The sequence below is a fragment of the Xenopus laevis genome, chromosome 8L (genome assembly GCF_017654675.1).
Source record: "Xenopus laevis strain J_2021 chromosome 8L, Xenopus_laevis_v10.1, whole genome shotgun sequence".
Lineage (NCBI taxonomy): Eukaryota > Metazoa > Chordata > Amphibia > Anura > Pipidae > Xenopus > Xenopus laevis.
This window is the reverse complement of record NC_054385.1, coordinates 127015402-127037522: the sequence shown is the minus strand read 5'-3', so window position 1 is coordinate 127037522 and position 22121 is coordinate 127015402. Positions and strand designations below refer to the sequence as shown.

General features: G+C 39.5%; 2 protein-coding genes across 5 annotated transcripts in view; both read right to left on the bottom strand.

Moving 5' to 3' along the window:
• LOC121397217 overlaps positions 1-7442 on the bottom strand; it is a 28542-nt gene extending 21100 nt beyond the window's left edge. For 3 of the 4 annotated variants that reach the window (XM_041573618.1, XM_041573620.1, XM_041573622.1), the window contains exons 1-2: positions 6996-7331; positions 4436-4615 (exon numbers count right to left, since the gene is read on the bottom strand). In XM_041573618.1, coding sequence (XP_041429552.1) covers positions 4436-4615; positions 6996-7041 — 226 coding nt within the window. In that variant the 5' untranslated portion in view covers positions 7042-7331. Of the gene's footprint in view, positions 1-4435; positions 4616-6995 lie in introns of all 4 variants that reach the window. The other variant, XM_041573619.1, reaches the window with a different exon arrangement.
• LOC108699426 (SLAM family member 5) overlaps positions 1-19408 on the bottom strand; it is a 119480-nt gene extending 100072 nt beyond the window's left edge. The window contains exons 1-2 of the mRNA XM_041573615.1: positions 19319-19408; positions 15599-15928 (exon numbers count right to left, since the gene is read on the bottom strand). Coding sequence (XP_041429549.1) covers positions 15599-15928; positions 19319-19361 — 373 coding nt within the window. The 5' untranslated portion in view covers positions 19362-19408. The remainder of the gene's footprint in view (positions 1-15598; positions 15929-19318) is intronic.
• Between the last annotated feature and the right edge of the window lie 2713 nt (positions 19409-22121).

Here is a 22121-nt window from a genome sequence, read left to right as displayed (position 1 = left end):
CTCAAGGGATGAAAACATAATTCTGCCTCTTTATAGGTCCCTGGTGAGGTCTCATCTGGAGTATGGGGGCAGTTTTGGACTCCAGTCCTTAAGAGGGATATAAATGAGCTGGAGAGAGTGCAGAGACTAAGTGCAACTAAACTGGTTAGACGGAGGGAAGAGTTAAATTATGAGGGGAGATTGTCAAGGTTGGGGTTGTTTTCTCTGGAAAAAAGGCGCTTGTGAGGGGACATGATTACACTTTACAAGTACATTAGAGGACATTATAGACAAATAGCAGGGGACCTTTTTACCCATAAAGTGGATCACCGTACCAGAGGCCTCCCCTTTAGACTAGAAGAAAAGAACTTTCATTTGAAGCAACGTAGGGGGTTCTTCACAGTCAGGACAGTGAGGTTGTGGAATGCACTGCCGGGTGATGTTGTGATGCTGATTCAGTTAATGACTATAAGAGGGACTTGGATGATTTTTTGGACAGACATAATATCAAAGGCTATTGTGATACTAAGCTCTATAGTTAGTATAGATAGATGAGTTTATAGAATTTAATTAAAAGTAGGGAGGGGTGTGTGTATGGATGCTGGGTTTTCATTTGGAGGGGTTGGACTTGATGGACTTTGTCTTTTTTCAACTGGATTTTACTATGTAACTATGGGTGGGCTGGACACTGGGTAAAAACTGACCCAGACCGATACCCGCCTACAGCCCACGCTGCTCTCTGATGGTTTCCCCCCTGGCCCCGATCAATGCCACAACTACAGCACAGGTATACGTGAGGGCCCAGAGAGAGGTAGTGGCTGGGTAGGGGGCCTCTAGGGGTGGCCACAGAGGTAGGGGTGCAGGCTAGCCCAGAGGGGGATGCCATGTTACTGCTAGAGAATTTAAGATCACATTTATAGTGGTTTTGAATCAAATTCGATTTGAGTTTTCTGGTCAATTTAATTTGTCTGAGCTGAGAAAATCTGATTTTATTAATAAATTTCAATTGGTCGAATTTCGAGTTTATGGGAGTTTTAAAAAACTCACATGAATTGTAAATTCGACCCTTTATAAATGTGCCTTGACCATATCAAGAAATAATATGTTGATTTTAATACAGCAAAACATTTTTAGAGTGTAATAGAGGAGATGTAACCTGATTGGCTGTTATGTGTATAGACAGAAACATTGGGGGGAACAAAAGGTGGAGATTTTATTGCTAAGTTTACAGACCAAATGGATTTTCATGTTACAGGCCCACTAACCAATGGGATTGAATAGTGACTCTGATGTCATTTGTTTCTTCTCCTGAATATCATCTTTATATATGTCTGCCATTTAGTTATATGTAATAAAGCCTCTTCTTGAATGAGAGGAAAGATGTGAGAACCACAAGAACATCAGAGCAGCCTCTTTCTTTCTCCTGACAACTTCCTTGACTACTTGGTGGTCAGACTGGTGGGAAACTGACCAGCAGGTGGCGCTGTTGTAACAAAATTCATTCATATGAACAGTACATGTATCCCTTAATATCTTGGAATAAAAAGAAAACAATGAATGTAAATTACAAAAAAAGTTCTTAGAATAGTACTCTCATCAATTTTACATTCACTTATTTTAAAAGTTTATATACATAAAAATGTTACCACCCAATCACAAAATACATCAGACTCTCATCGGCTGTTATATTTTAGGCACTCCCAGTGTTTTGTTTTATGAGCTCAGCAGGCAGATATAAACCCCAGTCAGGACATTAACAGTGATTGAATCAGCATTGATAATAAACTTACATTTAGCGAGGATATCTCTGACAGCAGGATGCCCTAATCGAAAATGATCTGTAAAGAAAACCAACAATCACATATCGTTTGCATTGAAAAAAAAGATGATAGTCCTTAAATTTGACTTTGGGATAAGGAAACTCAAATGTTGGAGATTTATTAAGTGAATCGACTCGATTGCAAAACATCTAAAATCCGATGAGATTGAGATTTTTTCAAAAACAATTTCAAGTATTTAAATATGATAGACTAATTGAAAATAATTAGCAGAATGTGCTGGATTTGACCTTTTTCACATTTTTAATCAAGAAAAAACTTCAAGATGCAAGATTTCAAATAAGCTCACATTTGATTATGATGAGTTTTTGAGCTATTTCTAATTAAAAAACTCATCCATTCTACCAATTTCAAAAATTGCAAAACGTAAAAAGCTTGAATTTTAAATTCAAATTATATTTGCTCTGGACAACTACCATTTTGGAGCTGTCCCATTATAAAAGCCTGCTCAGGGAATATTAGGGAAATTGGCATGCAGTTTTGGCCTAATACTCTGCCTTCATTGGAGAACTCATGTGAGATTTCCTTAAAGGAGAAGGAAAGGCTTGGTGTAGCGATGTGCGGGTCAGCCCGATACCCTCGGGTTGGGCGGGTTCGGGCCGACCTTGCATGCTTCTTCACGGGTGGCGGGCGGGTGCTGGTTGAGCTCTTCTTCTGCTCTCTCCGCCTGACATCGTAAAATGCCGACTTCCGGGTTCATCTTTTATAGACGATGCGCCTGCTCCCCCCGCCCCTTTTATAACATCACCGGTGGGGCGGTATGGATCTATAAAAGCAACCCGGAAGTGCATATGCGGGCAGGCGTGGGCTAAGGGAGGGCGGGTTAGGGTCGGGTGCGGGTCGGGGAAATCCCGACTCATACATCACTAGCTTGGTGCACTTGGGGGTGCCAAATGTTAGGCACCCCCAAGTGAATGTATTGACTTACCTGAAACCCTGGGCCGATGCTCCTATCAGCAGAAAACTGCACCGGCCCGGGGTTATACCAGTGAGCACCACGGAGCCATCCTCGTCCTGCTTCTTCTTTCTTCAAATTTCCCTGGGCAGACGCATGCGCAGTAGAACGAAATAGCCGACTTTTTAGTTGAAGTTCAGCTTTTCACTCTATTGCGCATGCGCAGCTGCAAGAAGACATTGAGAATGCAATTCTAAGCACTTTTGCTATTTACATTCATTATTTTTTTTTTTAATTGCAAGATGTTAAAGGAAAATAACACCAAAAAATTACTCTTTAAAAATAATGAAAATCAAGTAATGAAAATAAAGTAAAACTGACATGTTTGCTTCAGCAACTCTACAATAGTTTATATAAACAAGCTGCTTTGTAGTCATGGGGGCAGCCATTCAAAGCTGAAAAAGGGGATAAGGCACAGAATGGTGGGAAACTGACCAACGGGTGGCGCTGTTGTAACAAAATTCATTCATATTAACGGTACATGTATCCCTTAATATCATGGAATTAAAAAAAATAAATAATGAATGTACATTGCAAAAGTGCTTAGAATATCACCCTCATCAATTTTACATTTGCTTATTTAAAAGGTTTACTTATCCTTTAAACACAAAAAAATGCCACCACCCAATCACAGAATGCACCAGGCTCTCACCTACTAAAAATTATATTTTAGGCACTTTCAATGTTTTGTTTTTATGATCTCAGAAGGCTGATATAGACCCCAGTCAGGGCATTAAAAGTGAGATGTAACTGAACTGTAAGTATGTACCGTGTAAAAGCATTGATAATGAACTTACATTTACCAGGGATATATCTGACAACTGAATCGTTTTCTGGGAGATCATCTGTAAAGCAAACCAACAATCAGATATCGTTACATAACTCATTTGGATTAAAATAAGTATTACTTGTTTTGGTTGATGTTGATTTTCATTATTGCTATTTAAACTTTATATTTATTGCGAAACTTTGTGTTTTTTATTCCCCTAAGGTGTACTCCTCAGTGGCCACTAGGTGGAGGTGTTGACCTGTAAATTTCAGTTTTCCCAGTATCTTCCTAAGCAAAGAGGTCATGTCTGCCAAGTAAATGTGAGTGTGATCCTGTTCTATGAGAGTATGCCAAGAAAGGGTTACATGGGCAAATGCTTCTATATATTTTTTTTTTACTGAGTAGTGATGGGTGAATAAATTTGCCTGGCACGAATCTGCGGCGAATTTTCACGTTTTGCTGCCGGCAAATAAATACGCAAATCTCCCGTGAAAATTCGCCGGTTAAAATTCGCTAGCGTCGATTTTTGATTTTCACGATTTTTTGTGAAAATGGCAGATTTTTTTGTGTGAAAACCTTCAAATTTCACGATTTTTTTAGTGAAACCATTCAAATTTCACGATTTTTTCATAAACGTTCGAATTTCAATATTTTTTGTGAACTTTCAGAATTCACTATTTTGCACGATTTTTTTGCCGGGAGAAATTCGCTATTACTGAGTAGTATATAGCTTAATAGGAGAGTCAGACTTACTGTAGATAAGGAGGGAATACTTCTGGATACAGTCAGTCCGTTCTTCTGGCCATTCATAGTAGATATGAGGGGTCTTCATGGTGATATTAGTGATGATTAAAGATCCATTCTCTGTGCTGCTCAGTCTCCCTCTGAATTGATCCTTTATGTCCCATTTCTTCCCTCCGGCTTCTGTTTTAGCAAAGCTTTCAAAGAAGTTTCCGGTATCAAATCGCCAAGAAAAAATTCTGTTCTTTGGGTTGTTCACTGGCAAAATCACGTCTCTCCCTTCTCCGACGCTTATTTGTATTTCCCAGGAGCAAAGAGACTCTGGAGATATCACTAACCAGAAATGCAGAGACAGGTCTTAGTGGGATATAAATATTTAATAGTGAGACGTGTCACACATACAACTGTATATACTGTACTGTGTAACTGCATTAAGTACTTACTGGAACCACTGGAGTCACTGAGGGGTTGTTCTGTGACTATATAAAGGCACAAGGCTGCAGGCTGAGTTATACAGGGAACTCTGAGTATCACTCATGTATTATAAGGGATAATGTACCCCCTACTGTAAATTATAAGGATATTAGAAGTTACTGAGGGGTTGTTCTGTGACCATATAAAGGCACAAGGCTGCAGGCTGAGTTATACAGGGAACTCTGAGTATCACTCATGTATTATAAGGGATAATGTACCCCCTACTGTAAATGATAAGGATATTAGAAGTCACTGAGGGGTTGTTCTGTGACCATATAAAGGCACAAGGCTGCAGGCTGAGTTATACAGGGAACTCTGAGTATCACTCATGTATTATAAGGGATAATATACCCCCTTCTGTAAATAATAAGGATATTAGAAGTCACTGAGTCTGTGACCATATAAAGACACAAGGCTGCAGGATAAGGATATTTTGAGGGAGATTTTGATCTATATTAGTGTAATTACCCCTTTGTATACTTCGTAGCAGATATAAAGACTATTATTCCCATAGCATAACCTGAGGTATCAGTTGGGAATATCTCTATGTAGATCCCTACTTGTATAATTCAATGACAAGCCAACAACCATATATTTCTTACCCCTTTGTATCAATTAACTGTTTCACTTCAAAACATTATGTTGATTTGCACAAAATTTCCTAGTGAAACTGCTCTTTACCTTATTGACCCGGTGGCACCTGCTTCTGCCCTGGTTAAACCAACAATATAATTGGCAGGTCTCTATCCACCCATCCCCCCCACCTTCTCTCCTCTTCACTGGAATTTCTGTGTTCATGTTAATTTTAATTGCCTCATATTGGTTATACAACTTTATCTTAATATTTATTTTGTTCTTTCACATTTCTAACTACTCATCATTTGTTCATTTATAAACATATTTCACAACTGCATGTTACATGGAAATCTGTATTACACAACTTTCTGGGCTTTGCATTTGTTGGACGAGGACAAGCCCCTGACTTGGTGGTAGGGGTGGATACTGGGTACATGGTGCCCCCGCCCAGAGGAAACCACTAAGAAATAATGACTAAAATACATGGGACATAAAGAATGACATCACAGACCTGTTGGAACCTCATTCAGGTGTCTGTACAGCTATTCCAGGGGGTCAGTAGTGAAGATGTAGAGCAGAAGGCTAATAAAGATAGAGCTGAGTGACAGGGAATTCCTTGGTGCTGCACCCCATTTATCCTGACAAACTAAACTGGTGCCTCCACTGAAATGAATTCCCTGCTATTCTACATTCTACTCTATAAACACAAAAAACAAAGAATACCAGGGATCTTCTGCATTCATTTTGCAAACTTAAAAGAAATCCTTAACTGCCACCCCCTGTCCTTAATCCTCACTGATTCTTTATACACATGTAGTAGGGCTGAATCAGAAACTCGTTTGGCCCCATGGAGCCTCATTCTGCTTTTAATGGCTGCATCTGTCCCAAACAACATCACTTTATTTAATGAATTAAGGATTAAGATACATGAATATAAGTAGCACAGGAACCCTGGGGGACTTTTTCAATGTCTCAGACAGAGCAAACCAACTCTCTGCTTTAATAACAGGACATTGTAAGAGCTTTACCGCACTTTATTGGGGACGTTCAACATGCACCTTGGTCCATCTCGGACTCCCAGCCCCTTCAGTTTCTTCAGTGCGGCCACCATAAAGGTCAATGTTTGGCTAACTGGACCCACAAACAAAATCACAAGCTTTCCAGGAGACTCCACTTAGGTCTCCCTGATACCAATCCAAAAATGATCCTCTGCTCTTGTGGGTCCCTATGGTTTCTATGGGATGTACTTGAGGACTCATTGACTTGGGTCATTTTTTATTACTCATGGGACCCTTCGCTTGTATCATGATTCTTCCACAGTTACTCTGGGGCTATCTACTCCAATAGTTGCCTATGAACTAACCAGAGATATTGGACAGCCATGCCAGAGGGTAAAAAAGTCAAGTATACAGAGCAAAATGCTAATAAAGCCCTAGCTGGGCGCCTTGTTTTTCCTTGGTTCTGTACCCCATTTGTCTTGACAAACTACGTTCTACTTGATCAACACAAGAAACATAAAAAACCCTAGGGACCTTCTGCATTTATTTTTAAAACTTAAAATAAATCTTTAAATAACACCCCTGTCCAGAAGCCTCACTGTTTGTTTATATCCAGTATAACCCAAGCCAACAAAATGCAATTACAGTACAAGAGAGAAACTTACATTTCAGCAGAATAAAGAGCACGAGGCTCCGGTACAGAGGATTCATTTTTCTTCTTTCTCTTTAAACAGAATTTTTATGTCCAACTCCCGCAGTCTCACACTCAGAGGGAGATCTGTAATAGACTATGTTGTATATTCCATCAGTGACAACATATCACCTAAATTCTCTGCCTTTTCCTGTTATTAATCCTCCAGCCTGTGTCCCGCCCACCTCTCCTAAATCCCTCCCATATCTAAGGAAACATTAACCAGTCACTGAACTGAGATAGAGTGAGATATTCCATATGAAGCAGCAATAAATACATTACAAAGAGAAACACTGTCTCATCAGCAACTTAAGTTTATATATTTATAGGGGTTCAATCTCCCTTGGAATTTTGGTTTCATAATAGATATTTGGTAAAGACTCAACTGTGTAAAACAAAATTCCTATAATTAAGAATATCAGCACATATGCCCTTAATATATCTTCTTTGGTTTGATACACTAGGTTAATACAAATAAAGATTTGTAATTGAATATGGTCATAGAGTATTTCAGCTTTCCATTAAACTTGAGGCAAATTGCTTAAAGGGATACTGTCATGAGAAAATTTTTTTTTCCAAAATGCATCAGTTAATAGTGCTGCTCCAGCAGAATTCTGTTCTGAAATCCATTTCTCAAAAGAGCAAACAGATGTTGTTATATTCAATTTTGAAATCTGACCTGGGGCTAGACATATTGTCAATTTCCCAGCTGCCCCAAGTCATGTGACTTGTGCTCTGATAAACTTCAGTCTCTCTTTACTGCTGTACCGCAAGTTGGAGTAATATCACCCCTCCCTTCCCCCCCCAGCAGCCTAACAACAGAACAATGGGAAGGTAACGAGGTAGTAGCTCCCTAACACAAGATAACAGCTGCCTGGTAGATCTAAGAACAGCTTTTAATAGTAAAAGCCAAGTCCCACTGAGACTGATTCAGTTATATTAAGTAGGAGAAATAACAGCCTGCCAGAAACTAATTCCATCCTAAAGTGCAGGCACAAGTCACATGACTGGGACAGCTGGTAAACTGACAATATGTCTAGCCCCATGTCAGATTTCAAAATTGAATATATAAAAATCTGTTTGCTCTTTTGAGAAATGGTTTTCAGTGCAGAATTCTGCTGGAGCAGAACTATTAACTGATTCATTTTGAAAAATTTTTTTTTCCCATGACAGTATCCCTTTAAGTAAATCCTAAGCACTTGCTACATGTCCTAGCAGTATTTTTTAGTAGCAGTATTTTAAAATACACAATATGAGAAATTGATGTAATGGCTGATTCTGTTTATGCCTTTAAGAGTGGCTTGGGTGATTTCTTGGACAAGCTTAAAGGAGAAGGAAAGGCTAAAACTAAGTAAGCTTTATCAGAAAGGTCTATATAAATACACCAGTAAACCCTCAAAGTAATGCTGCTCTGAGTTCTCTGTCAAAAGAAACAGCACATTTATTTCCTTCTATTGTGTACTCATGGGCTTCTGTATCAGACTTACTGTTTTCAGCTTAAACCTCCAGGGCTAGGGCTTGAGCATGCTCAGTTTGCTCCTCTCTCCCTCCTCCCCTCCCTGCTGTAATCTGATCTCAGAGCTATGAGTGAGCAGGGAGAGACTCAGGCAGGAAGTGATATCACACAAGCTAATATGGCAGTTGCTATTGTAAACAAACAGAGAGTTTCTAGATAGTGTTATAGCTTGCACTATTGTGGCTGATCTATTGGCAATAAACTGCTTTGGTAGCTTTCCTTCTCCTTTAATATACAAGGCTATTGGGGTACTAAAATCTACAAGTGTAGATGTTCAGTGATGGGCAAATTTGTCCCATTTCGATTCGCCAAAAAATTCGCAAAACAAATTGAAGTCAATTGGCGTCAAAATTATTTTGAAGTCAAAAAAATAGGCGAGCGTATAAAAATTGTTGCGGACGTCAAGTGTCGTGGACGGAAAAAATATTTAATCGCCCGCGACAATTTTGACACCCGTGACAATTATTATAATTTGTCCAAATGTATTAAAGTCAATGGGTGTCCGAATAATTTTTATAAGCGACAATTTTTATGCGCGTGACTATTCTGACGAGCGGCCAAATTTTTTTGACCCCAAAACAGCCCTGCTCCCCTTTATCTGATGGCCAAATGCAGGGTTGGCAGCTGCCAGGTCTGGACACATCTATTGCTCCCTGGCCAATGTTAATAATTAATACTACTGCACATATTCCTGCTTGGCATTTAGGGAGCTATAGAATCGGAAGTAATGTGTCCTCTTTTTCCTTTTTGTTTTTGCTACTTTAAAAGAATCAAGGAGTCTGAAATAAATTCTTTTTTTTATTTTGGTGCTTTGTTGTCTCCAGTTTGAAGGGTCAGTACCCAATGCCAAGAACTTGAAGGACACATGTGAATAGAAGGGTGGGGTGAAAATAACTGGTTGGAGTGGGAGAATGGGTGCTTGGATGGGAAGGTGCTTCAGACTAAATTTTATATGAAGGACAATAAACTTTAGGATTAGTCCCTGCTGTCATATGTACTTAGGAACACAACCTGCTTGGTTCCATCCCAGTCTGGAAGCAGGTACATGTGGCTGGAGCATTGCATTGATGAAGGCTAAGTGTCCTCAGCACAGTTTTTATATTTGCCAAAAACAGACTACCCAGCCACTAAGTAAACTAAATAAGAGCATATAGTCATGGTTTCCTCTATACACTCCCTCGGGAGACAGTGGGGTGATACCAACTCATTCTCCACCACCGGCTTCCATTATCCAGAACAGACAATGCATTTGGGTTTGTTATCATAGATTAAGAGAACTTCAGCAAGAGCTTATTGCATTGATATTAACAGTTATTATATACAGTGTTCATCCAGGGGCCAATCCAACAGCTTTATTTATTGAATGAGCATTTATCCCCTTTGGTGAAATATGGTAAAAGCGTCATATGGGGAATTTTCTCCTTCCACTGGATCAACAAGAAACTAGATAGGATTTATTTCAGTATAAGGATTAACTTGATGGAAGGTCAATCTCTTCAGCCTGAACGGAAACATTAGCGTATAGGCCCCGCCCATGAGGAGTCACAATATGACCAGCCCTTCCATTGCTGAGGATCATGTTTCTCTATTCATGGCATGAAAGTGTTGGATGATCAGATATGAAGTAATAATCAGTATCACTGAGGACAAACCAAGACGTATGATGTTCTGCTGGGTATAATTTCCAACTTGGGGGTCTGTAAAAAGAGCAAATTGTAATATTTTAATATTAAATTTCATATCATGTAACTATCCTCCATAAATAATTACATGGAGCTGACAGATGGAGCTGACTTTGTTTTGACATTGTACAGTCCAAACATGACATCCTCAGTGTTGGGAAGGTTAATAAATCCCCATTGGTTAAGGACAGCATTGGCACATTGATGGAATTCTCTCCCAGTGAATCTCCCTAGGCCTCATTATGATCTGATTGTTTGCCACCTGGGCCCATGAGGTTGCCAGACAAGCAGATCTTTAGCCAATTTGGTGCAGTGTTGGTGGGCAACATTGGTAAAGATGCATTTCACAATAGCACCAGAGCTGCATGAAACCAGTGTAACACAACCTTAATTTACATGAGACTGCAGGGTTCTTGTGTAGTTGTATTACAAAATTACCATGAGTATAGTCTGTGACATCAGATAATGACACTTCATGATATCATAAATTAAAAATATCATGTTGAAAAAAGAAGAAAAAAAAGATCACGGCTGTGTGACAAATTAAAGGATAAGTAAACATACAAAGTAAGTTAGGTTGAAAAATTTAATTCAATATATAAAGTGCCTAATTGCTATTTGATCCAGAGGAAGGCAAAAAAAAACCCATCTGAAGCCTCTCCAATTTGCCTCAGAGGGTGAGAAAATTCCTTCCTGACTCCAAAATGGCAATGGGACCAGTCCCTGGATCAACTTGTACTATGAGCTCTCTCCCATATCCCTGTATTCCCTCACTTACTAAACACCATCCAACCCCTTCTTATACCTATCTAATGTATCAGCCTGTACCACTGATTCAGGGAGACAATTCCACATCTTCACAGCTCTCGCTGTAATAAACCCCTTTCTGAATACTTAGGCAGAACCTCTTTTCTTCTAATCGGAATGGGTGATCTTGTGTCAGCTGGAAAGACCTACTGGTAAATAAAGCATTAGAGAGATTATTATATGATCCCCTTATATATATATATATTATACATATTCCCCAGAGTGAACATTCCCAATTTGGCCAGTCTTTCCTCATAGCTAAGATTTTCCCTTTACCAGCTTAGTTGCCCTTCTCTGTCCCCTCTCTAATACAATAATGTCCTGTTTGAGTGATGGAGACCAAAACTGTACGGCATATTCTAGATGGGGCCTTACCAGTGCTCTATACAGTGGAAGAATGACCCCCTCCTCCCGTGACTCTGTCCCTTTTAATACAGCTCAAGACCTTGCTTGGCCTTGATACTACTGACTCACATTGCTTGCTACAGACAAGTTTATCCTCTCCAAACTTGACTTTACATTTATCAACATTGAATCTCATTTGCCACTTAGCTGCCCAGATTGCAAGTTTGTCAAGATCATGTTGCAAGTGCCACATCCTGGATGGAATTAATTGGGCTGAATAGTTTTGTGTCATCTGCAAACACTGATACATTACTTACAATACCCTCCCCTAAGTCATTAATGAACAAGTTAAATAAAAGTGGACCCAATACCGAGCCCTGAGGGACCCCACTAAGAACCTTACTCCAAGTAGAGAATGTCCCATTAACAATCACCCTCTGTACCCGATCCTGTAGCCAGTTTCCTATCCACGTGCAAACGACTTCATTAAGCCCAACAGACCTTAGTTTAGAAAGCAGACGTTTGTGGGGCACAGTATCAAACGCTTTGGCAAAATCCAAATAGATCACATCTACTGTCCCTCCAGCACCTTACTTACCTCATCATAAAAAGCAATCAAATTCGTCTGGCATGAATTATCCTTCATAAAGCCATGCTGATTGCTGTTCATAATACCATTCACTAGGACAACATTTTGAATGTGATCCCTTAACAATCCTTCAGATAATTTGCCCATCACGTATGTCAAATTTACAACCGAGTAGCTTTAACTTATTAAAGTGAAACTAAAGCAACTGCTGCTTAGTTACTATGAATTACTGGGACCAACAATACTTGTTACTTTTAATAAATTACCCTCATAATCCCCATCTCTCCCCAGCTTCCCAGTGTCCCATATAAAATCTAGGAGTCTCCTATATAAAACCCACCTGTAGGACATGTGACAAGAATATGTGCAGTTCTGGAGGCTTCACTGATTGGGTTCCGGGCGGTACAAGTGTATGTGACATGTGACTGAGCATTATAGACACGGAGCGTGTGATTGGTCACTTCTGTACCAGGGCTGTTTGTGTTATTCCAGGTGACAGTCACATCTGATCCAATCACAGCACAGGACAAGGTCACAGTAACGTTACAGGTCTCATTTTGGGTGATATTTGCATGAATCTGGATATCTTCTGATGAGAGATTTTCTACAAAGAGAATGTGGGGACAGTTGTTATGACTTTATATTTTAGGAGAAATTACCATTTTTCGTTTTTGAATGATTTGTCTTCTTCTTCTTCCAACTTTAAAATGGGAGTCAGCAGCCAAAAATGGTTGTGAACATGTTATTGCTTTCTTATTAGAACAACAACCTGTGGGGAACAATAACTGTGGCCCCGGGCAGAAGTACAAGAGCAATGTGCATTAAAATAGAAATTATTCTTATGATAGAGGGAGTATAACATTCACCCAAGGGATTGTGGGTAGGGACATTCATGATGTTTTATTAGCAGTTAAAGGGTTTTACCCATTTCTAGTATTTCATAATTTCATAATTTCATATTTCAGGACAGTTCAGGGTTCTAAGCTGTTGCTATGGGTTACTAGACATGGTGCAAATATTGTGATTTGCTTGTGGAGGTAATTGGCAGACTTGTATTTAGGAGTAGTCTGGCACAAACTGGATTTCACTCCAATACGTAATGCAGTTAAAAAGGAATTTATTAAAAAAAAAATCTTAAATAGTAACTGTAGGGACCTATAGGATATCCTATCCCTATAGAGTTAATCCCCTACCTTTTGTATGTAGTTCTCTTTTCCCTTGTTATTGGGCCAAGCCCTTGTAACTGGTAAAGTGTAACACCCACACCTATTGGACAAAGAGTGTAATGACACTCCCCTGCCACACTGCTATATAGTGTTGTGCAGGGAGTGTCCTCTTCCTCTTTGGCTCCTGGTGCTGCTGCTGGGTGAATCTCCATTGAGCCTGGGATCACCATAGGCCCCAGTAAGCTTTTACCCCAGAGGGACCTGACACCTTTGGTGCTAAGTCGGGGACCAGGTAACCCCGTGAACGAGGACCAGCTAAGATAGTAAGATCTTGTTATAGTCTCTCTAGGAGAGTAAGACAGAGAGGTGTAGCAGAAAGAGCAGTTGTCGCTCCAACAAGGATTGTAGTAGGAAGTAGCTTCCCACAAGGCCTGTTTGACTTTAGAGCAGGGAACTCAGTTGATAGGCATCTAGGTGAGCAAAGGACTACCTGTACCCTACCTGATAGATCCCGATCCCCTCACTGTGCAACGTCGGTTGAACTGGGAATTGATGTACACCTGTCTGCAATATCTTTTGGGAGTCGCACCTGTTTGACTGTGAACCTTGTACTGTCCAAAGTGATTCCACCTGCTGTGTCCTCAGTATATTTGTAAGTAAACTTGTGGTCATTTGCCTCTGGCATAATAAATCTGTGCTCCTGTTTTACCTTTTTAAAAGAACCTCCTGGCGTCCATTATTCTATTTTGCACTTATATGCCTGTGAGTTGTAGTTCAACTACAGTTTAAAGGGGAAGCTTCCATTTGGCGAAGGCTCTGCCCTGGGTGAAGATTCACAATGTAACCCATGCTCACTACCTAGCTGGTCACCCTTAACTCCTAATTGGCAGAATAGGCCAAGAAAGCGTTACATAACCTTACACGTGTCTTGCCTTGTGGGCACAATGACTAAGAGCCCACAAACGCGTAAGGCTACTTTTGAGATTTTTGTTTGTGACACAAAAATATGCCCACAAGGCATAAAAAGCGTAAGGCTACTTTTTGAGATGTTTGTTTGTTAAATAAATTACTTTTTAACTGCATCAAGTATTGGAGTGAAGTCCAGTTTGTACCAGACTAATACTAAATACAATTTAAGGCAAAATGCATGTGAAAATGGTATCGCTGATTTGCAAACATTTTTACCACTGCAGAAAATGTGAAATTTGCAATGAAACTGTACCGGGCCAAAAAGGTCTTTCATTCCTACTAGGGGTGCCCCGAATAAAACTATTCACCAAGGCAACAGCATTCGGACATCTTTCAAAAGCAATTAACTTCATACAACTTAACACAGTTTATACAAATATATAACAGCCCTGACTGTTGCACCTACATCTTACACTAAGGTCCCATGAACTGATTCTTCTGCTGCAAAAACAACACTGTAGCTGTAGCTGGGCACCTCTGTAACAGACCTTTTCCATTACAGTCAATGGGTAGATGTGCACTGACAGACCCCACCCCCAGCGTGATATTAGCACTGAAGGTGCAAGTGCATCACCGCACCCAAAGAAGGTCCATCTGATGAAGCTAAAGCCTGAGTGGTGTTTATGTAGGAGCAGCTCAGTTCTGATGGGACAGATGTTTGTGGATGAAAACTGACTTGACTTTAAAGGAGAACTAAAGAATAACTAAAGAAGTAGGTAGAAATGTTGTACATGATGTTTTGTGCTTCTGTACCAGCCCAAGCCCTTTAGCAGTAAAGATCTGTGTCTCCAAAGATGCCCCAGTAGCTCCCCATCTTCTTTTCTGCTGATTCACTGCACATGCTCTGTGCTGCTGTCACTTACTGAGCTTAGGGACCCACTCACAATATACAGTACACATAGAATAGAAATGTCACAATATAAGACTGATTAGTAATTAATACACATAATTACTACATGGCAGCACAGAAACCAGTGCAATTAGCATCAGAATTTAATAATCAGCAAACCTGTAACCAATACATTTTTTTTCTTTTAAACAGGTGGCCACTGATGATTGATTGCTATTGTTGATTTAACCACTAGTGAACCTTGCACCTTTTATCTTATTTCTCCCAGTTGGAAATTCATATTCAGTGATTGAGTGAGTAAGTGAGTGAGTGTGAGATTGAGTGTGTGAGTGAGAGCAAGTGTGAGCATGAGTGAGTGTGTGACTGTGAAAGTGTGTGTGAGTGAGTAAATGAGTGTGTGAGTGTAAGTGAGTGATTGTGTGAATGTGAGTGAGTGTGTGAGTGTGTACATGAGTGAGTGAGTAAGTGAGTGAGTGTGTGTGAGTGTGTAATATTTGGCACCTTAGGAAAAAGGACCATTAATAGAAACCCCTATAAATAACCTGGTGCAGAAGATCATTTCGGGAGGAGGACTGGGGGGTAAATTTGGCCCTGTGGCCCCTCTAGTTCTGACATGTACAGGTGTAATTATAAAGTATCACACCCAGACTTACTATAGACTTGGAGATGATACAGTTGGTCACACTGCTGCTTTGATTCTAGACGGACAGCTGCTGAGTAGATTCCCTGGTCCTGATTGGTCAGATCAGTGAGGGTTAAGGAGGCGTCTGTCTCACTGCGCAGTCTCCCCTCATACTGAATATCCCGGATATCAACAGGCTCATTGGGTTTTGTTGTAGCAAAGACATTTGGTCTGACTCCTTTAGGCATAATCCAAGTAATGTCCTTTATCTCTCCCTGTATCTTCACTGGTAGATTGGCTCCTCCCCCTTCTGCTCCGGTCACATTTATCCTGGGGCCACATTCCTTGTTACATGAAATATCTAATGAGACATAAACATAAATTTTAACTGTAAAATGTAATTTCCAACCCTGTCACATTAAAGTCTGTAGGTGAAATGGCTCCCACTTACTTTTACCTTCAAGACTGAATTAAAAAAAAAGCCAGAGATCCAGTGGAACAAGTAGGGAGTCTCCACCTAAAGCAGATTAAATTTTGTTTTTATATTTCCCAACAGTCTCAGGAGTCTCTACATTTCTACCCAATGTATCCAAGATGGCTGCACAGCTCACTGCAATGATACAATGAAACTTTCTGTATTTCCTTATATATTATTGGGCTAATGTAATAAAAGGTGCATGTTTTTTTTTATTTGTCTAGTAACCCATAGCAACCAAACAGCAGGTTGTGTGTAGTGGACACTTGTATGTAATCAAGGATGTGGTTGCTATGGGTTACTAGACCTGAGCAAATGTTTATGACATTACCCAATATTATTGCACTCCAGCAGATACATTGTGTGCCCTGAAATTGAATAAATACATTTTGACATTTTTGTACATTTGTGTTTTATCTGTTCAGATGAAACAGGGATTATTGTGTTTGCCAAAGTGTGTCCAACATTTCTAGCTGTTCCTCCTGCTGTTTTGTGACTTTTCTGTTTATTTCAGTCCTACGGAGAATTATTAGTATTGTCTCCTATAGTCACTTACAGGACTGCTGCCAATGGAGAAGGGTCACTGTTATCCCAAGCCCGGTCAAATTCTGATGAAAGTCATGGAAATTGCATAACGTACGTATAAACATGTAATATAACTTACACACATGACTTCTGTAAACATATCTCTTGCCTAGAAACATATATAATGTCTATATTCAAGGGGCAGGTAAGTGAATAGGGTCTAAATATAGGGCAAACTCCATTGACCTCCAATGAACTGACTTAAAGGATAAGTAAAACTTTAAAATAAGACAATGTAAAATATATTTTTTTTATTCCAAGATATTAAGGGATAAATGTACTGTTAATATAAATTCATTTATTATAAAAGCGCCACCTGCTGGTCAGTTTGTGACCATTCTGACATTTGTTTTTTATTATTTATTTTTTCATTCCAAGATATTAAGGGATACATGTACTGTTAATATGAATGATTTTTTTTACAGCAGCACCACCTGCTGGTCAGTTTCCCACCAGTCTGACCACCAAGTAGTCAAGGAAGTTGTCAGGAGAAAGAAAGAGGCTGCTCTGATGTTCTTCTGCTTAGAAATCTTTCCTAAGCAGAAGAACATCAGAGCTGTCTCTTTCTCCTGACAACTTCCTTGACTACTTGGTGGTCAGACTAGTCAGAAACTGACCAGCAGGTGGCGCTGTTGTAACAAAATTAATTTATATTAATAGTTCATGTATCCCTTAATATCTTGGAATAAAAAAATAAATAATAAATGAACGTAAATTACCAAAGTTCTTAGAATAGCCCTCTCATAAAATTTATATTCACTTATTTTAAAGCTTTATGCATCCTGTAAGTCTACTAGAAAATCATGTAAACATGAAATGGTCAGAAACTGACCAGCAGGTGGCGCTTTTATAATAAATACATTTTTATTTACAGTACATGTATCCTTTAATATCTTGGAATCAGAAACAAATAAATAATGAATGTAAATGACAAAAGTGCTTAGAATAGCCCCCTCATTAAGTTTAAATTTATTTATTGTGTTACAAAAAACTTTTAAATCTCAAGGCTATGTTCATTCCTAATGGTTCCAATGTATCCAATTGAATGTATTTTCCTTGCCTCACATTGTAACAGGAGGTACTTTCTATCAGCAACCTCTTTGTGGAACACACACCACCTCCAGTACCAGCCATAATGGTTTGGCCGGGCTTTGCTTTTGTAAATAAAAATGTTTCCAACCACTATGTGTGTTTTCATTTTTTCAGGATCAGATTTCAGAAGTGGAAATTTAATATTTGTGTTCCCTTATTCTATTCGAAATGTTTTTTGTAACAAATGCCTTTTCTTCCAGATACCCTGAAAACCCTTTCCATTTGTGAACTGAATATGATTTTGTCACTGAAACAACTCAGGGTAGGGGACCACTACTGGTTGCCTTATTATATTCAAGGATACAGGTATGGGACCTGATATCCAGAATGTTTGGGATCTGGGGTATTCTGGACAACAGATATTTCCATAATTTGGATCTTCGTACCTTAACACTACTAGAAAAAAAATGTAAACATTAAATAACCCCAATAGGCTGATTTTGCTTCCAATAAGAATCTTAGTTGAGATCAAGTACAAGCTACTGTTTTAGTTTTACAGAGAAAAAAGGACATACTTTTTTAAAAAAAAGTATTTGGATACAATGGAGTCTATGGGAGACAACCTTCCTGTAATTTGGAGCTTTCTGGATAAGGGGTTTGCAGATAACAGATCCCATACCTGTATTATTTACTTGATATGTTTAAATGGTAGCTTGCTGTGTCATTCATTTATGCACCTAAAGAAGTCTATTGGGCTGAAACATGTAGTGCATGACATTCCTGCAATAAACACACTGCGATGTTATAAAATGTGTTGTGCGCTCCAGGTACTACTTTCTTCACATTTGGAATCTTGGGCAACCAGGGTTGTCACTTTCCATTGGCCCATGATCCAGACAGGGCTTGGGTCGATGACATTGTGGGGCTGATCAGTAACACAATTGGGCGAGCCAACACTAGCATTGGCGGGCGAGTGTCGTCATGGGGCAGGGCTATGACATGGTGATCAATGATTGGCGGATCACCATGTCAGTTGAGAGGGGTCCTGTCTGGTTTTCCTTATTTGGAAACTGGGCAGACAGTCTTGACCCGGGCAGCACTTCTGAAACCCAAATGGATGGCAACCCTATGTGCAACCCACACACAAGAGTTTCAGCCTGTTGAAAAGCACCAGACAACAAGGACGTCTCCTTTCTTTGATATCCACACTCTTTTATCTGAACCCAAAGCCCCCATGACCAGGGTAACATCAATTAATCCCATCATCCCTCACAAAACTGCCCCAACGAACCACCCTGCACCCCCTGTAAACCAAGAACAAACTCACAGCAGGAAGGGCCACGTCTTCTATTTACACAATAACCACATGAACTTGAACTGTGAGGTACAATACTGAATAGCAACGTGACTGTTCTTTAATAAATACTGTATGTCCCAAACATGATGGTTAAATGCAGAATGAAAAGAGTAAACATGATATACAGTACTCGGAGCAGCGAGTCAATCAACTGTAAAAACACGACTGTGGGACTTAACTGTGTTTAGGAACATATTGCTCATTTGATCATTTGAAAATTCAGGGACACGTCTACTAAATGTATGATGGAGGGTTGAGGGAATATGAATGAGGTACATGGGGAATGGACAGTATAAAGTTACCTGTCAGTAGGAAAGTGATGAGCAGCCATCTGATGTGATCCATTCCTCTTCTCTTTCTCTCTCTTCTCTCAACTGCCTTCCTCTCTCTAACCCTCTTGTAGCAAAACCCACACAGATTCAAAGGGGAAGTGGTATTTTGTTTTAAAGAAGTACAAATGATATGTTTTCCACTGAACCATTTTCACAGTAAACAAGAAATAAATGCAACCGTGTCCCCCATGTTCAAGTCAAATCTATCTAATGGAGCCCATGTGTAAGACAACTCCCAGTGATTCTATTTGCCATCCATGTCTGACACCATTACCCTTCTATAAAACATCTTACTGGCCTGACAACTATTTCTGATCAGATCTGGTAGAGTCTCAACTGGCGGCTCTTGGTGCCATGCGTGTACATTAACTCCCGGTGCCTCTTGGATTCTGTAATGATCATGCATGGTACAGAGGGACACCAGTCAAGACTTGTAGTGTGCTAAACACGTATGGGGTTTTCCAGATGTGCGCTCCTCCATATTTGGATCTCCATTTTTTTAACTCTACTAAAAAAATCATATAAACATTAAATAAACCCAAAAGTCTGGTTTTGCCTCCAATAAGGATTAATTATGTCTTAGTTGGGATCAAGTACAAGTTATTATTTTACTATTACAGAGAAGTAAATCATTTTTAAAAGTTTGAATTATTCAGTTAAAATGGAGTCTATGGGAGACAGCCTTCAATTAATTCTGAGCTTTCTGGATAAAGGGGGTTGCAGATAATGGATCCCATACCTGTACTACCCATATGAGCACGTTCCTTAGCAGAATAGAGAGTGGCGGAATTTCACTCTAGAGGACTGTGGTGATCTCTAACTTCACTCTTTGATAAAGATACCCCTAGGTTAGCAGTATGTTCATTGCCTATTGGCATATTCCCGGCCAGAGCTCCAGGATACAGGTATTGCATAGAATACATATAGTGACTGTTTGATCATAGAGTTTCTGTCTATATACATAAAAAATGGGATATCCAACCTCATATTGAATAAATTAAGCAAATAAGCCAATATGACCTCTCCTAATAGTTATCTGGGGGTGAAGGAAGTCTAATCCCACTATAAGTGTATAGTACTGTATAGTCATCTGTAAGAAGCAGCTTTATATCATTTATCTACACTGTGAGATCTTCTGCCCTGAAATCTATAAAGAAGGGTGAGTGGGTGCATTGGGCTGGAGTCAATCTATATTATGGGGAACTTTCTCCTTCCACTGGATCTACAAAAAACTAGATAGGATTTATTTCAGTATAAGGATTAACTTGATGGATGGTCAATCTCTTCAGCCTGAATGGAAACATTTTATAGGCCCCGCCCATGAGGAGTCACAATATGACCAGCCCTTCCATCGCTGAGGATCATGTCTCTTTTCATGGCATGAAAGTGTTGGATGATCAGATATGAAGTAATAACCAGTATCACTGAGGACAAACCAAGACGTATTATGTTCTGCTGGGTATAATTTCCAACTTGGGGGTCTGTAAAAAAAGCAGATTATAATAATTTATTATTAAATTTCATAATAATTACATGGAGCTGACAGGTGGAGCTAACTTTGTTTTGATATTACAGAGTCAAAACCGACATCTCCAGTGTTGGGAAGGTTAATTAAATCCCCATTGGACAGCAGTGGCACATTGATGAAATCCTCTACTAGCAAATCTCCCTAGGCCTCATGATGATCTGGGCCCATTAGGTTGCCAGACAAGCAGATCTTTAGCCAATTTGGTGCAGTGTTGGTGGGCAACATTGGTAAAGATGCATTTCACAATAGCACCAGAGCTGCCTGGAACCAGTGTAACACGACCTTAATTTACATGAGACTGCAGGGTTCTTCTTATACCTATCTAATGTATCAGCCTGTACCACTGATTCAGGGAGACAATTCCACATCTTCACTGCTCTCACTGTAACAAACCTCTTCCCAATCCATTAAAATGGAACCTCCTACAAGAACTATAAGTAGAGATCCTCCTATTAGTTTGTGACTGAACATGCACGAAATGTATAGATGGAACCTCCGGCACTGCAGCACTGAAAATATAATGAGACCCAGAAATAGACAAAGAAAAATGGTAACGATTATCACTTTCATACTGGTTATATAAAAGGTGTTAAATATGTTGATAAGTTCACTAAATATAAGAAGACCATTCATATGGCTTAATGTCATACATATATGCCTACATCTCCATATATACTTGACATGTTGGAAACTCAGAGTGTACACGATAGAAAGTAACAGTAATGTATATGTGCAATATTTAATATATATGTAAACACCTTGAGAAAGCATTACTTGCGAAATGCGCGTTGGTGAATGAAGGGTTAACATGCCTACGTGCCGACCCTTGTAGGCCTCTGTACTTGTTTTCCTGTACGACCCTGTACTGTCTCTTCTTAGACAACCTTGCATAAGTATCATCATGTACTATAAACAATATTATCAGCTTGCCTCAGACAAAATATCTTAGCTACAAGCATGCACATATTTGTCTCTTTTTTCTATCTTGTCCATCCTGAAGGATATACCTATTACAGACATATACTATGCTAATAACTATGCTGATACGTCACTATATTGGGACGTCTTTACTTATAACCTATATGAGCCTATGTTTGACCTTCAATAAACGGAACTTGTTATTCTGATCCACTCGTTGGTGTTTCTTTGTGCAAGTTCCCCGGATCCGGAATAGGAGGCATTGTTGGACAGCTAGAATCCAAAGTTCTAGTGGCAGTCGGTTTGTTTGTCCCCTTCAGCAAACTC